General features: G+C 47.8%; 1 protein-coding gene across 5 annotated transcripts in view; it reads left to right on the forward strand.

Moving 5' to 3' along the window:
- Window positions 1–15017, forward strand: part of WNK1 (WNK lysine deficient protein kinase 1) — a 1566458-nt gene that overhangs the window by 1541059 nt on the left and 10382 nt on the right. For all 5 annotated transcript variants that reach the window (XM_086952842.1, XM_086952840.1, XM_086952841.1 and 2 more), the window contains one exon: window positions 11400–11581. In XM_086952842.1, the coding sequence (XP_086808968.1) occupies window positions 11400–11581 (182 nt within the window). The remainder of the gene's footprint in view (window positions 1–11399; window positions 11582–15017) is intronic.

Genomic DNA, 15017 nt, shown 5'->3' on the forward strand with positions numbered 1-15017 from the left:
CGTCGTGGTCGCCCTCACGCGCTGACGTCAGTTCTTCTTTTTTTCGCGCCAGCAAGCGCAGATCTGAGAAGAGCAGTACTCCTTAGTCACTTTTTGACTAACTTTTTTCGATCTATTTTGGATCTTCTCTAGTCGTTATCGACTCCGGTGCCAGTAGGGATGCCCGGGTTCAAGCCCTGTGACGACTGTAACCGACTAATGTTGGTTACCGACCCCCACCGTTGGTGCCTTTATTGCTTCGGGCCGACCATGATAAGTCGTGCCCCGACTGCCGGGCCTTGACATCGAAAGCTATGTGGGAGCGGTCCCGTATGCGACTCGAGATCCGGCAGTCGGCCCCGCGCTGGTCGAGGTCCCAGTCCAAGAGGAGGCAAGGGACCAGTCGCGGGGCCACAGTCATCATAGCTCGGCGAGTCGACACCACTCGTCAGGTTTGAAGTCCTCAGGTAAGTCATGGCACAAGAAGTCAAAGAGGCTCTGCTGACTCCCCCCGACGCGGCCGGGGGTTTGGGCGACAACGCCCACGCGGCTCCGCCTGAGCCGCAAGCGCCGCGTCCAACTCCACACCCGCCGGTCCCTGGGCTGAACGCGACGCCGGAGGAGATCAGCGCCTTCCCTACGTCGGGTTCCGTCGAGGTGCCTTTGGCCTATCTGGGAGCCCAAGCGGGCTGCCGGCTTCGACGCCCTCGGTGGCCTCGGCGCCGGCGGCGACTTCGGTCCCGACGCCGCAGGTTTCCTCAGGATCCAGGCCTGTATCCGTGTCGACGCCGGTCGACCTTACGACCCCTCTGCCGACGTCGTGACCAAGAGGGTCTCCCCCCGACGCCGATAGGGGAGCCCTTCACAGACGATCCGGCTCCATCATTTCTTCTGGGCTTTCAGGAGATGGAGGATGAGGGGGATTGGGAAGGGTCTGAGGACCCTCTGGCACTGCAGTGCCCATTAAGTCAGGACTGGACGGACGAACTTGGAGAGTCCAGGGCTCTGGACACCTCGCCAGACACTGGTTTTGTCTCTCCTCCTTCCGTGGCTACGGAGGAGGGGGCTGCATACAGTGTGGTGTTGACTCGGGCAGCCAAGGCCTTTGTTCTTGAGCTCCCAGTCGTGGCCGTGAGGACTAACCTCCTCACTGAGGTACTCAAATCGCAGGCAAGCTCCTCGAAGCCTCTCCTGCCGTTCAACGAGGCCCTCACTGACTTTCTGTTGGGCACCTGTTCCAAGCCCTCCACAGGCCTCCTTGTGGATCGGAACGTGGCCCGACGCCACCGCCCGGAGACCCCAGTTTCCTGTCTGTTCACCCCACCCCTGAGAGCCTGGTGATCCAGGCCTCAACTTCCCATACCGCATTTCCGACCACCCCTCCGAATCAGGAATCTAAAAGGTACGACCAGTTTGGTAAGAAGCTGTTCTCCTCATTGAGTTTGGGGTTGAGGTCTGTCAACACCGCCTGGCTTTTGGGACGTTACTCCCACTCTTGTTGGGATATGGTTGCGGCAGTGCCCGGTGAAGGTCCAGGCAAAGCTAACCCAGGCCCTCGCGGAGGGAAGGAACGCAGAACGATATTCCATTCGGTGTGGGCTGGATTCCACGGACTCGCTAGACAGGGCGATTGCAACGATGGTGGCGGTTCGCCGCCATGCCTGGCTGAGGTCCGCCAACTTTTCGGGCGATGTTCAAGCATCCCTTATGGACATGCCCTTTGATTGCCGTCACCTTTTTTGGTGACAAGGCGGACAGCGCGCTGGAACGTTTTAAGGACTTTAGGGCTACGGCCAAGTCCTTGGGCCTTGGCAAACGCCAACAGACTTCCGCCTTTCGTGGGCAAGGAAGGGGCGCCCCCTCATGTCCAGCTAGCCACAGGCCGCAGAACCCACCTCAACGCGGTCGCAGACGTGGTAACCGCTGTGGCAGTGCCAGGGGACACATGCAAGGCCAGTCCACACCCGCCCCGCATCTGCCTCAAAATCCTCCTAGTCCAAGTTTTCAGGCCTATTCGACGCCAGTGGGGGGCAGGGTTCGCCATCACCTCTCCACTGGCGCTCCATCACATCGGACAGGTGGGTGCTGCAAATCGTCGAAGGGCTACTCTCTCACCTTCGAGGCGACCCCTCCAGCCATGCCACCGCAGTACCACCGCATGTTGGGGGATCACCTGCAACTTCTGCAGGAGGAAGTTACGGCCCTCTTGGCCAAGTGGGACGTTGAGCGCGTTCCTAGGCCAGAAGTAGGATGTGGTTGCTTTTCCCACTACTTTCTGGTACCCTAGAAGGGCAAAGGGGGCCTACGTCCTATCTTGGATTTAAGGAGCGTCAACGGCTTCCTCCGGAAGGAGAAGTTCAAGATGCTGACTTTGGCTCAGGTCCTAGCTGCCCTGGACCCAGAAGACTGGATTGTAGCGTTGGACTTGCAGGACACATATTTCCACATCCCTGTCCTGCAGGCCCACCGGCGTTACCTGCGGTTTACGGTAGGCCACAAGCACTTTCAGTTTACCGTGCTCCCCTTCTGCCTTACCAGCGCCCCACGGGTGTTCACGAAAGTGATGGCGGTGGTCGCAGCTCATCTGCGCAGATTAGGGGTTTCAGTCTTCCCGTATCTCGACAACTGGTTGTTGAAGGCGGGCTTGCCCCAAGCAGTCATCTCCCACCTCCCGACTACGGCCGACCTCCTGCACTCGCTGGGGTTCTCCATCAACGTGCCAAAGTCACACCTGTGTCCCTCGCCGAAGCTCCTTTTCATCAGAACGGTTCTGGACTCAGCGCAGTTTCAGGTTTTTCCCTCCGAACAGCGGGTTTGGGATATTCAGGCTCTGATTCCGGTCTTTCAGCCCTTATCCCGAGTCTCGGTCAGGTTGACGCTGCAGCTCCTGGGGCTGATGGCATCCTGCATCCTTCTGGTGCATCACGCTCAGTGGTGGATGCGGGCTCTGCAGTGGGATCTGAAGTTTCAGTGGGCACAGCATCAGTGCAACCTGTCCGATTGCGTCCGGATCTCGGAGGGCACTGCAAAATAGTTGGAGTGGTGGCTCACGAACCGCGATTGGGTCAGCAGCAGATCTCTCTCCCTTCGCCAACCGGAGCACGTAGTAGGGACAGATGCGTCCCTCCTGGGATGGGGTGGCCACATGGGAGAGGGAGATCAGAGGTCTCTGGTGGAGTCCCGGCTCCACATCAACCTTCTGGAGCTGCAGGCGATCCGACTTGCACTGAAAGCATTCCTTCCCTCTGTCCGGGGAAGTATAGTGCAGGTGTTCACGGACAACACCACCACCATGTGGTACTGCAACAAACAGGGCGGGTGGGGTCGTGGACCCTTTGTCAAGAAGCTCTGCACCTCTGGACATGGCTGGAACACCAGGGCGTCACCCTGGTGGTTCAACACCTGGCAGGTTCCGTGAACGCCAGGCCGGACGAACTTAGCCTCCGGTGCATGATGGATCACGAATGGCGTCTGAACTCGGACGTGGCGCAAGGTCTCTTTCAGCAGTGGGGAGAGCCTTGGTTAGATCTATTCGCCACCGAAGAGAACGCGCAATGTCATCTGTTCTACGCGTTGGAATTTCCAAGGCGGCACTCGCTCAGCGAGACTTTTCGTTGCGAGTGGAGCTGCGGTCTGTTGTACGACTTTCCGCCTGTACCACTTCTGCCCAGAGTGCTGAAGAAGATCAGGCGAGACCGGGCCCAAGTCATCCTTGTGGCTCCGGACTGGGCACCAAGATACTGGTATCCCGAGCTACTCAGCATGTCAGTCGATCCCCCGATTCGTCTGCCTCTTCAGGAGGACCTTCTGTCGCAGCAGCAGGGGACGGTCCTCCACCCAAACCTGTCCAGCCTCCACCTCCATGCGTGGAGATTGAGTGGCGGCAGTTGAGGCCATTTGACTTGCCTCCTGAAGTCTGTGATGTTATTCTGGAAGCCAGGCGTCCCTCCACAAAATCGGTATATGCCTGCAAGTGGAACAAATTTGTGGCATGGTGCACAGTAAAGGCTGTGGATCCACTCTCTGCCCCCCCTTTCAGAGGTTCTCCTCTTCCTTCTTTCTCTTGCCCAGCAGGGCTCTTCTCTGGGCACTCTTAAGGGCTACCTTTCTGCCTTCTTGAGGCTTCCTGATCAGCCCTCTCATTTCAAGTCCCCTATTGTAAATAGTTTCTTGAAGGGCATCACGCACATGTTTCCTCCTGTTCCTTTCGTGATGGCTCAGTGGGACTTGAACCTTGTTCTTACCTATCTGGTGTGCGCTCCTTTCGAGCCACTTCACAATTGCCCTCTTCGTCTTCTGACTCTCAAGACTGCATTACTGTTTGCCATCACCTCTGCCAGGAGAGTGAGTGAGCTCCAGGCTCTATCTTCTAAATCTCCTTTCCTCTCTGTCCATCCGGACAAAGTTGTTTTAAGAACGCGTCCTTCTTTCCTGCCCAAGGTGGTTACGGCCTTTCGGGCAGTCCATCACCTTGCCCGCCTTCTTTCCGCCTCCGCATCCCTCGAAAGAGGAAGAGAGGCTCCACCTTTTGGATCCAAAACGTGCTCTCTCCTTCGACCTTGATCGCACACACCAGTTCCGGGTGGATGACCAGCTCTTTGTTGGTTACGTGGGCGCGAAGCAGGGACAGGCGGTGCACAATCGGACTATCTCTCGGTGGGTCGTGTTGTGCATCAAGGTCTGTTACTCCTTGGCTAAAAAGGAGCCCCCTGTTGGGCTGAGGGCCCATTCCACTCAGGCCACGGCGGCTACTACTGCCCTGGGTCGGGGAGTCCCCTTGCAAGACATCTGTCAGGCAGCTACGTGGGCCTCGCTGCACACGTTTGCTAGACACTACTGCCTGGACAGCCAAGTCCGGAGAGATGGCTTTTTCGGCCGTTCTGTTCTCCGGGACTTTCTGGTGTGATCATGGTCCGCAGACACACCACCGGGGTTGGTATTGCTGGGGTATCTATTCGAAGGTAAGGAATCTAACACTAACCTGTTTCTTTCAGATGCACGTTACTTACCTTCGGTAACAATATATCTGTAAGAAACAGTAGTTAGTGTTAAATTCCTTACTGCCCCACCCATCCTCCCCGTTCTGCGGACCGATATCTAGGGTTAAGGTATTTCCCTTTGAGGGCCCTAGTTTAATGGCACAAGTGTCCGTCTCTGGCATGGCTCTGCGTTCCTGGCGCGGAAAGCTATTGTACAAGAACTGACGTCATTTCGCGAGGCCGGCGTCTAAGTACTCCGACGACGTCATCCCAGCGACCACGACGACGGACGCGGAGCCGCAGACGCCGCCTACCGACGCGCAGGGGTACTGCTACGCAAAACTTTCCGGATCCAGTCTGACGCCTGGGGATATTCTAAGGTAAGGAATCTAGCACTAACTACTGTTTCTTACAGATATATCGTTACTGAAGGTAAGTAACTTGTGCTTCTGTGCATCTACGTTTCCAGAACCTTGTGCCTAGTAAATATTTCCTACATCTGGTCAATAGCATTTCGTTGAGTTTTGTCTTAGATCCCACTAATTGTGAATTAATTTCCATGCTCAAGTATGTAAGCATGAAGAGGAGTCTCGTGCAGCGACCTTGCCACACCAACACCTCTAATCTAGACCTTCTGCAGTTGCTTATTTGTCCACAAGAGGCTTGCATAGAGATTGGATCTTCAAATAGTATGTTCGAACATATTTTCCACACCGCCCTTCTGTTGCTGAGCTTAACCACTTTGCTCAGGACTACTCATAATATGACCTTGTGAGGTTTGCAGAAGATTGCATGGCTGTCCAGAAAGAAATATAGTAACCTTGTATAAGATTATCATATACCTTCAAGTGCAATACATTCTGCATCTTGTGCCTAGACATGCAAGTGGAACTGTGAATACGGCAAGTAAAAAACAGTCTGCTTTAGCTGGCTAAATTTGGCCTCCAGAACATTCGACATTCAGCGTATAGCAGGAATGCTTTTTCTGTAATATTTTTTCACTGTTCCACTGATAAAATTCCATAGCATGTCCTAAAGTATTTCCTTTTTGATAAGGAAACCCGTATCTCAATAGGAACTGAACATAAATCTTCTGAAGTTAATCCATTTCTCTTTTGAGCCTGGCAACAAGAGATCCCAAACACCTTTACCAGAAAATGTAATTTTCCTATGACTGTAATATCATCCAGAAGAGTAAGTATAAGCCCATGAAGTTGGCAGTAAAGCCTTACACAGTCTTCCATCATTGTGTGGTCTCTCTTAGGATTCAACTGTCTTCATCTTGACTGCAAAGATCTATACATGTAACATAAATGAATTCAACTTTGTGAAAGTAATTAGACCAAAGACATTCACAAAGCCAAACAGCTCTTTATTAATTAAGGAATTGTGCGTAATGGGTTTATAGCTGGATGCATAGCCTTTTGCATTATATATTAAATTAAGTACTCGTGCCATACATTATAAGGATAATGCAAATCACTGAGGAGTTCCATGTCCATAAAGAAGCAAGAGTTCCTTTATAAGATCATGATACCTTGAAGTGACTTGCAATACCCATTTAGTGTACAGCAGAGGGTGTTTTACCCATTGTTATACATGGTCACACACTCACCCTTCCCACAAAGTGCCTACATCCTTGGTATCTTCCTCTTTCATATGAAGGTGGTAGTATGATAGCAGATATGAACAATAGCATGTGAAATTTAAACACACCAGTAAACATTACACAGTGTGTTTCAAAACAATAAATATATTCAAATCCGTTTAATGTAAGCTGCATTGAAACCTATGTAGCTCAGAATTTGTAAAAGCATACAGAGAGATTCTATCTTTCCTATAATTACCTGGAGGGTGCAAACCCACATCACCCCCCCATCTCAGGAAGCACCTCTGGCTCCCTTATTCAGAAGAGATGTCAAGCCAAGATGTTTATCCACACCTACAAAGCTCTTTTGAGAAATTGCTGTTGACTGCTCAAGTTAACAATCTGTCTACCACTTGTTCTTATTTTATCCCTCTGAGGCGCAAAAGTCTTTCTTTTCTGCCATTACGAGTCCGACCTTTAGTGATTCAGTGGACAATTATAGGCTCCTGGATTTTTGTAATTCCTTACTTTGTTCTTCCTCTGAGCTATTAAAACGGCTTCCATGCATTTAGGACGTTGCCTCAAGACAGGCCTTACATTGTCCTCGGTTATCTTCTGCATCGGCTGATTTGAATACCTTACACTGGCTCCCAACCTCCAAATGGTGCTGCCTTAAATCTCCTTACCTGGCCTATTGTGCTGTTTGTGGCCAGGCCATTCATTGTCTGCAAAGTAACTTTCACATTATTCTCCACCTCGGAAGCTACGATTTTCTGATGCTTGTTTGTTCCCAGGTTCTGTCTTGTAAGGTTTGGTGGGGAAGGCCTTTTCAGTTAAAGCAGCCCAGCTTTGGAATTCTTTCCTTCCTCCCATGTGGATTTTGCAACAGCTACTGCCTTTTCGAAAAACCTTAAAGTCCTGACTTTTCACATAGTAAGTTATCCACAGCAAACTGGTAAACCATTTTTGCCTTCGCAATAGCACCAGAATTCCTATTTAAATTGCAGTGCTCTTCATAAGCATTATAAATGTAACCTATAGGAAATAACTTATCACAGTTGAGCCCTACATCATTTCTTTATTACAGCTTGACTGTAATGAAGAAACTGATTTCCATACTTTCTTATATATTGCCATTGCAGGCTTCCATGTAGTATACCTTGCTACCAAAAAGCCAACAAACCCTTACAGAGTACGCCACCCCACTAAATAGGACAAGCATTGGCATAGCCAATAAGTCTCGCGTTTGGACCTTATAAGTGTTTAGCGAGAGCTATTGCCTTTGCCAGTGTGTTTAAGCTATGGTGTAGCGTAGTGTGTCCAGTACATTAAAAAAGTTATAAGCATTTTTGTTACCTTATATATAATTAGGAGGATATTATGTATTATTGAACAACTGTATTAAAAAAGAAATAACATAAAAAATGCTGCAACGCATGTCTACCATGAAGACAAACCTTGCGGGATGTTTCCGGGCTATGTGCACTTGTGTCAGTGCTGGGGCACCTTGAAAGCACATGGCAGTGATGATATACTCAAGCTTTAAGTCCCTTGCATAGACAGCACCAAGTTGGGCCAACTTCCGATGCAGACACCAGTCACACAGCACAGTCAGTACCAGGCATCCAGTCTAGGACAACATCAGTTACAAGCAGCAAACACACACTGAAGTCAGACCTAGGCAGTTCCAACGAGGCCAAACATCAGTTCCAGGCAGCAGACACACACCACAGGCAGTCTCAGTCTGGAACAATATCAGTTACATGTGGAGCCTTGTGCCCCCGTGAATGAGTACAATGTCGAGGGCCTGGCAGGGCATGGAGTGAGTGACAGAAAGGGGCTCTCTATTCTAAAAGACATCAAGACATGACTTGCACTGCCAGGCCATGATCTGACTACGGAAATATTCAGTGGATGTGCCTGTCCATACACCTCCCTCAAAGCTTCTCCCCTGCCTGCTTCATGAGCGGCTGGTGCACTGCTGTGAATGGGTACCACTCAGTCGTACTAATGGGAAGAGTCTTTGAGAGATTTATCCGTAGTGCGGTTCCTGTATCATTCTCGTTTGAAGGTGGGAGGCTTTAGGAGAAGAAGGGATTGTGTGCTTTGTGAACCCCGTTTTGCTCCTCCAGAGTTTCAATTAGCCAGTTAGGTAGATGGCTGAAGATGAATCCAGTGCCTTGAGTGTGGTGCAGGCAGTTTGAAATGGAGCTCTCGCCCTAATAGGAAACCATTGGAGAGATAGCAGGATGGATGTGATGCGTTCACATTGCTTGTGTCCAGTAACAAAGCGGGCCACAGCAGTTAAAAATGCAAAGAGAGGAGCGAAGTGTGCTTTGGGCATGCCTCAGAGTAGTGAGTTCCCGTAGTCTAGACTAGAAAGAACCAATTCCTGAACAACTCAATGTGGCATAACGGCCAGAGCTGCCGACGTTGAAGCCGGAGAATTGGTTTGAGCCTTGGCGTTGGCTCAACATACTGTTATTCTGGGCCTTTAAAAAAGGATTGTCCTTGTGTAACGTAACTAGTGATAATTTAAAGCACTCCAATGCCTTCAGGTCGAGTTTGCGCTACATAAAACTGATGAAAACGTATATTAAGTTCGGGTCTGGAATGAGTTGCCTGATTCCCCTGGTGTAGCCTCGGTTGGGACCGAGCACTCTTGGCCATGATTCTGGAGGTCGGCCCGACTGTTGAGGAACAATGGGCAAAAGAGGAGGTCATTAGAAAGATGCTACCCATGTTTCCCTCTGTACTGGGGTCTGTAGCCTCGTTTCGCCATCTTCACCCTCGGCTCTGCACCCCAAATGAGGCGTCACCGCAGCTTCAGGCTTTTACCACAAACATTCAAGTGAGAAAGCAGTGCGCGCTGCCTCTGACAGGGGCGATGAAAATATCTCATCTGTACACAATAAAATTTCCAGAGTATCCTCCAAACTATATTCTAAGAATTTATTTAACTGGCAGCTGTTTTCAAACCCACTAAAGAGTGGTGGCAGTAGACACCTCACCAGGGGAAATATAGCCTTGCATTACATGATAGAAAACGCATTACCCAGCCGTGCTCCACATGGCAGACTGCGCATTATCCTGCACTGCATGACACGGCGCCGCGCACATAACTCAGTCCCTGTGTTACACCGCGCAATACACATCACTAGCCTCTTTCTCGCTGCACGGATCCGTGTTTCTGTTCACTGTATTTAAGTGAGGCCGGGTCCTGCTCTGGTCTTGTGATGCCAGCAGTGGGGCAAACGTTTGTTGACTGAAACTAAGGTAGCCACCAAATTGTTGGACCTCACTAACATAAAAAAGACAAGCATTGCCCGTGCGGCAGTAATAGAGAAAGTCATTGCGATCACGATCGCTGTGAAAGCGAAAGTGATCGCGATGACGCTGTACGCAAGGGATGCGCGCGCAGCAGCACGCGTGTTTGTGCACGTTCTAGCAAGCTGGTGGCCGCTTTGGGAGCACTTCCCAAAGCCGCTACAAAATGTCTCTCCGAGCAGCACATAAGCGCTGACTCAGAGAGACCTAAAAAACGACTGCACCTCAAACTATGATTGATCCTGTTACACTTTTGCTAAGCCTTACTGGTTGGACTCTGACATGGGTGGAGAAGAAAGCTTTAATGTACTCCTACATATCCATCATTAGGAGTCTCACTAAATTCCTGAAATCATAATCCCCTTCTTTTCCATCAAGAATCATGGATAGAATGTGGGAATTGTAAAACTCTCATAGTTACTTCTTTAGAAACGATTTACCCTACTCCATGATATCCATAAAGACATATTGGTGCTTTGAGAGTACTTAAAGTAAAAGGATCGATTTCCCTTTATTTTTTAGTTTAGGCAGAGGCACCTTTTTATTTATTTTTTTGCCTTTGAAAAAGGCACAATTGCAGTGGTGTTTTCAGTAAAATGTACCTTTCTGTATTTAATTTGCCCGACAAGGTGTATACAAAGGCAGAAATGTTGCGTAATGTAGCATGATTTCTCTACCAAACTTCTTTCAGTTTGAAAACTGTGCGCTGGGATTTTACACAGTCGAAGTGAAATTTTAAATTTTCATTTAGACAGAATATCAGTGATGTGAGACCAACTGGTACAAGTTTGTATCGCCCTGGCTTAAAGGTAATTTTTTAGTAGTCAAGTTAATTACAGTTTCGATAGCTCCCAGAAAAATAGGAACACAAGTGAAAAAATAAGCTTTCAAAAGAGTAGAAATCACAATTTCTGTATTAAAAGTGACATGGTGTAACTAGAATAAAATGCATGCAGTAGTGGAACAGACACTGGTTACCGCAGTTCACCTTCGAGGTGGGAAGGGTGTAAAATCAATTGTGACCATCACCTTAGCTTTGTTTCAAATGAACAATTGTTAATACTTGAATTAATTACCTTTACAAGCCTGAACACAGGATTTTACCAGACTGCATTTTAGAGCGTGCTCAGAGAGTAAAGGCAGCTTTCCTGGATAGCAGAAAAACATCTAGTTTACGGCTATTTTCAAAATTGCCACATTACCCGAAGTGCAGTTTTGAATTCTTATTCCAAATCTGAGTGTTTGGCAGTCTTATTGCTTAAAGTTCGTATTTTCTATGAATGAACTCACCACTGATTTCTAATTAATAGTCTGTACTAAGTAATTCTGAATCAAAGTGTAGACTTTAGAGAAGAGTTGCATATTTTTGTTCCAATCACGTGCCATGCATGTCTTCTTTCTGTAAATGGTTTAGTTTTAATACGTAAACGGATGGCCTTTTAAAAAATATTTTACCTAGGGCTTCAAAACCTTCTGTAATTAAAACACATTTTTAGTTGTCATTTTTTGTCGTGTAATACTTTTAGGGACCAGCAGCACCAACACAGTTGGAGGTGGCGTGAACAGCCAAGCCACCCAGGCCCCTACAACGACATCCAGCCGCAAGGGTACTTTCACTGATGACCTACACAAGCTTGTTGACAACTGGGCTCGTGATGCAATGAACCTGTCTAGCAAGAAGAGCATCAAGAGTCAACCTAATTATGAGGTACGGTTAATTTTATTCTGTATTAGCTCTGAACCAGATGAGAGATCTTCATAACTAAGCCTCCCAATTTTAAAAACAGGCAGAAGAAAAGTTACTTTGCTAACTGTGTATAGCATTTGAACCAAAAAGTCACATATTTAGCATTCTGCCAGAATTTCACGCTGACTTTGTTACAATACTGTCATATTAATTATCCTAGTGGGTTTTGAATTATAGCAAAATAATTGATGTAGACTTGATTACTAGTGTAACTGTTGTCTCAGCATTACAGGTAATGTATGTAGTACAAATGAGTTATGAACTCATATCTGCTAGACCCTTTTATGAACTGCACGTGTGTTGATATTTTCAGCACATAAGTCTAGCTAGAGAGTAGTGGAGCACTGTACATCATGAGTGATAGGGAGATGATTTGATACAGTATACATAGGCAGGAATAGAAGTGAGTGACAGAATCTTCTATGTTGGATTTAGGTGGGTATGGTGATCCCAGTAGAACAGGGAACTTTTCATCACTGCTTTGTATGTGTCTGCTTCAGTAAGGCATGGCCCAATGTGCATGAGTGATAGTTGGTACCAATTTGCTTTCTTGTTTACTTTTGAAGGCGATTCAGTGGTAAAGCTGAACAATTTACCTTTCAGTACAAGTTGTGGTTTAATTGTGTCAAATTTTAATTTGGAGGGCTGGTCGTGGATTTGGACTCTCCTGGTGCTTTTTAATCTTGGTCAGGCTCTTCTTGAGAAATTTGTGTGACATCAATTCCTAGAGGATCTTATTTGTGCAGCCTTTCCAGTAAATGTAGTTATCATTTGTGTTGGGGATTCCTTAACCACATGCGCGCTGCTCTGATTCTGCTGCTATGCTGATATTTTTAAAAACCCATTGTTCATGACGAGCTGGGCTCGTCATCAGTGTTTGAGGAGGCTACACCATGACGAGCCCAGCTCGTCATCAGCCTCGAAGGGGTTAATCCATTGTTGTTTATAAGGACCTTGAGTAGTTCTTTGTTTAGATTTTATATTACAGGGAAGAGGGTGGATTATTGTGGGACCTGGTAGCTGCTGGGATGTGAAGGTATCCGGTCTGGCGGAGCTGATGTTGATTTGAAAGCTAGGATGACCAGCATTGGCATAGCCAATAGGTTTTGCTTTTGGGATGGAAGGAAGAAGGAGTAGCCAGGAAATTTCAGGACTGCATGTTGGCGGTCCGAAACTGGATGGCGGTAAATTGTCTTAGGTTAAATTCAGCCAAAACTGAAGTTATACTGTTTGGCTCAAATGTCAACTTCTGGAGTCCAAATTGGTGGCCGGAGCGGATGGGCAATGCTCCCACCCCTGTGTCCAAAGTCAAAAACTTGGGGGTGTTGATCGACGATCAACTCACCTTTCGACCTCAAGTCAACGCGTTATCTTCCTCCATTGCCTTTCTGCTTAAATCTATTCGTAGGATTCTGCCATTTATTCCAGATACTGGCAGAAAAACAGTGGTTACCACTTTGGTCTTGGCGCGGCTGGATTACTGTAACAGTCTTTTTCTTGGCGCCCAACAGGGCATATTAAATAGATTGCAGGTTCTGCAGAATGCCGCCGCCCGGCTTATTCTGGGCATTCCAAAATATGCCCCTATGACCCAGGAGCTAGCCAAACTTCATTGGCTTCCAGTGGGAAAGCGGATTCTGTTTAAGACACTGTGCCTGGTATTTAAGGCCTAATGGAGGACTAGGGCCATCATTCCTTCGGCATTACCTTTACTGGTATCGCCCGACCAGACATCTTAGATCAACTGATGCAGGGTTGATTGCAGTGCCTCGCATTAGGAGGGCCCGTTGGGGAGGCAGAGGCTTTGTGATGGGTGCCACTAAGGCCTGGAATGTCCTGCCCCTTCCTCTCAGAAAGTTGACTGATCTTATGGCCTTTAGAAAGGCGTTGAAGACCTGGCTATTCACTAATTAATGTCCGATTCGACTTTCCCCAAGGAGTATTACTTAGCGCCAGGACACCTACGGGTAACAGAGCACTGTTCAAATGTCAAAAATAAATAAATAAATAAATAAATAAATGTTTAGTTGTGCAGCACAATATTCTTGGTGCAACAACATCAACTGTTGCATGGCTAAACAATTAAAAGGTCCCAAAGGCGAGACCTATTGGCTATGCCAATGCTAGTTTGTTTGGTTTGCGTGCAGATACCCGATGTGCTAGATGTAGGTAGAATGGGGTGAACTTTTTGCACCTTGCATGGTCCTGCCCCAGTGAATACTCAAATTTGGAGGAAGTCCTCACCGTACTGTGACGATTGATAATGATGTTCCTCTGGACCCCAAGGTAACTAAACTAGGATGGGAGATACCTGCTGTACACAGGAGTTAAGCGGCCTTATGACTGTTATGTGCGAACAAGTTGATAATGTACTGTTGGGGCAGAGGCAGGTCCTCCAAATACAGAGATTGGCTGGATGCTTTCACATATTGTAATGAACAAGTCGACATCTATACTGAAATGGCACCCGTCGCGTCCCGCCCAAGGGATATTTGGGGTCCACTCAGGACTTCCCTATCTGCACCCACTTGGGATCGCTGGGTCTTTAGTGATAGAAATGGCAATGAACATCGCAACAAGGTTGTTGGGGCGGATGTCAGTTAAAGGCAGATAATATTAGGCGGAATGGAATGGCACACTGGTCGAGACTATGTCATGTCTTGAATTCAGTCTGCGTCATATGTTTAGAGAATGTTTGAGTTGTACTGCTAAGAAATACGAGAATAATAAAAAAACAAAAGAAATACAATGAGTAGAAAAGAGGAAAGAAAAAGGAGTATGAACGTAATTAAAAAAACAAAAACGGGAGCCTAAAGTCGAGGAAAAGTGGCAAGAACGAGAAAACTTGAAAATATATAAAGAGACCGAAATTTAGAAGCTAGATAAAAAAATAGATTAAAATGTAAAATAAAAATGACAGGAGTTAGGGAAAGCGATAGAGAGCGTATAGTAGGAAAGAAAGGGAAAAGTGCTTGACAAAAAGAAGAGGCTAGAGAAAGAAACTTAGAAGAGGATTCGAACGAAAGGTCAAAAAAAATATGTAAGAGCAAGAAGGGACGAGGCACTAGCCCCTATTTTATCCTGCGCATTTGCGTGCAAATCACAAAATCCATCCCCTCTACCTCAGTCAGGCAGGGCTTGTGCCTCCTCCCCTAAGGTATGCACAAGAACTTCCTGGAACATGTAGGGACATGCTCAGCACCAGGGAGTCACTAACGTGCATGGGGGAAAGACTGGGATGTTGGGAAGGGTAATAACTCACCTAGAGGAGAAGGCGTGAGCTGTTTATCGTGGGATGGCCCTGGATTACTCACACTGATAGTGAATTGCCAGAGGGGGTTCTGCCAGGTGGGGTACGTGATAACACACCCTGAGGGAAGGGTACTGTCCATAATGG

Source organism: Lissotriton vulgaris, chromosome 1_2 (genome assembly GCF_964263255.1).
Source record: "Lissotriton vulgaris chromosome 1_2, aLisVul1.2, whole genome shotgun sequence".
NCBI classification, from domain to species: Eukaryota; Metazoa; Chordata; class Amphibia; order Caudata; family Salamandridae; genus Lissotriton; species Lissotriton vulgaris.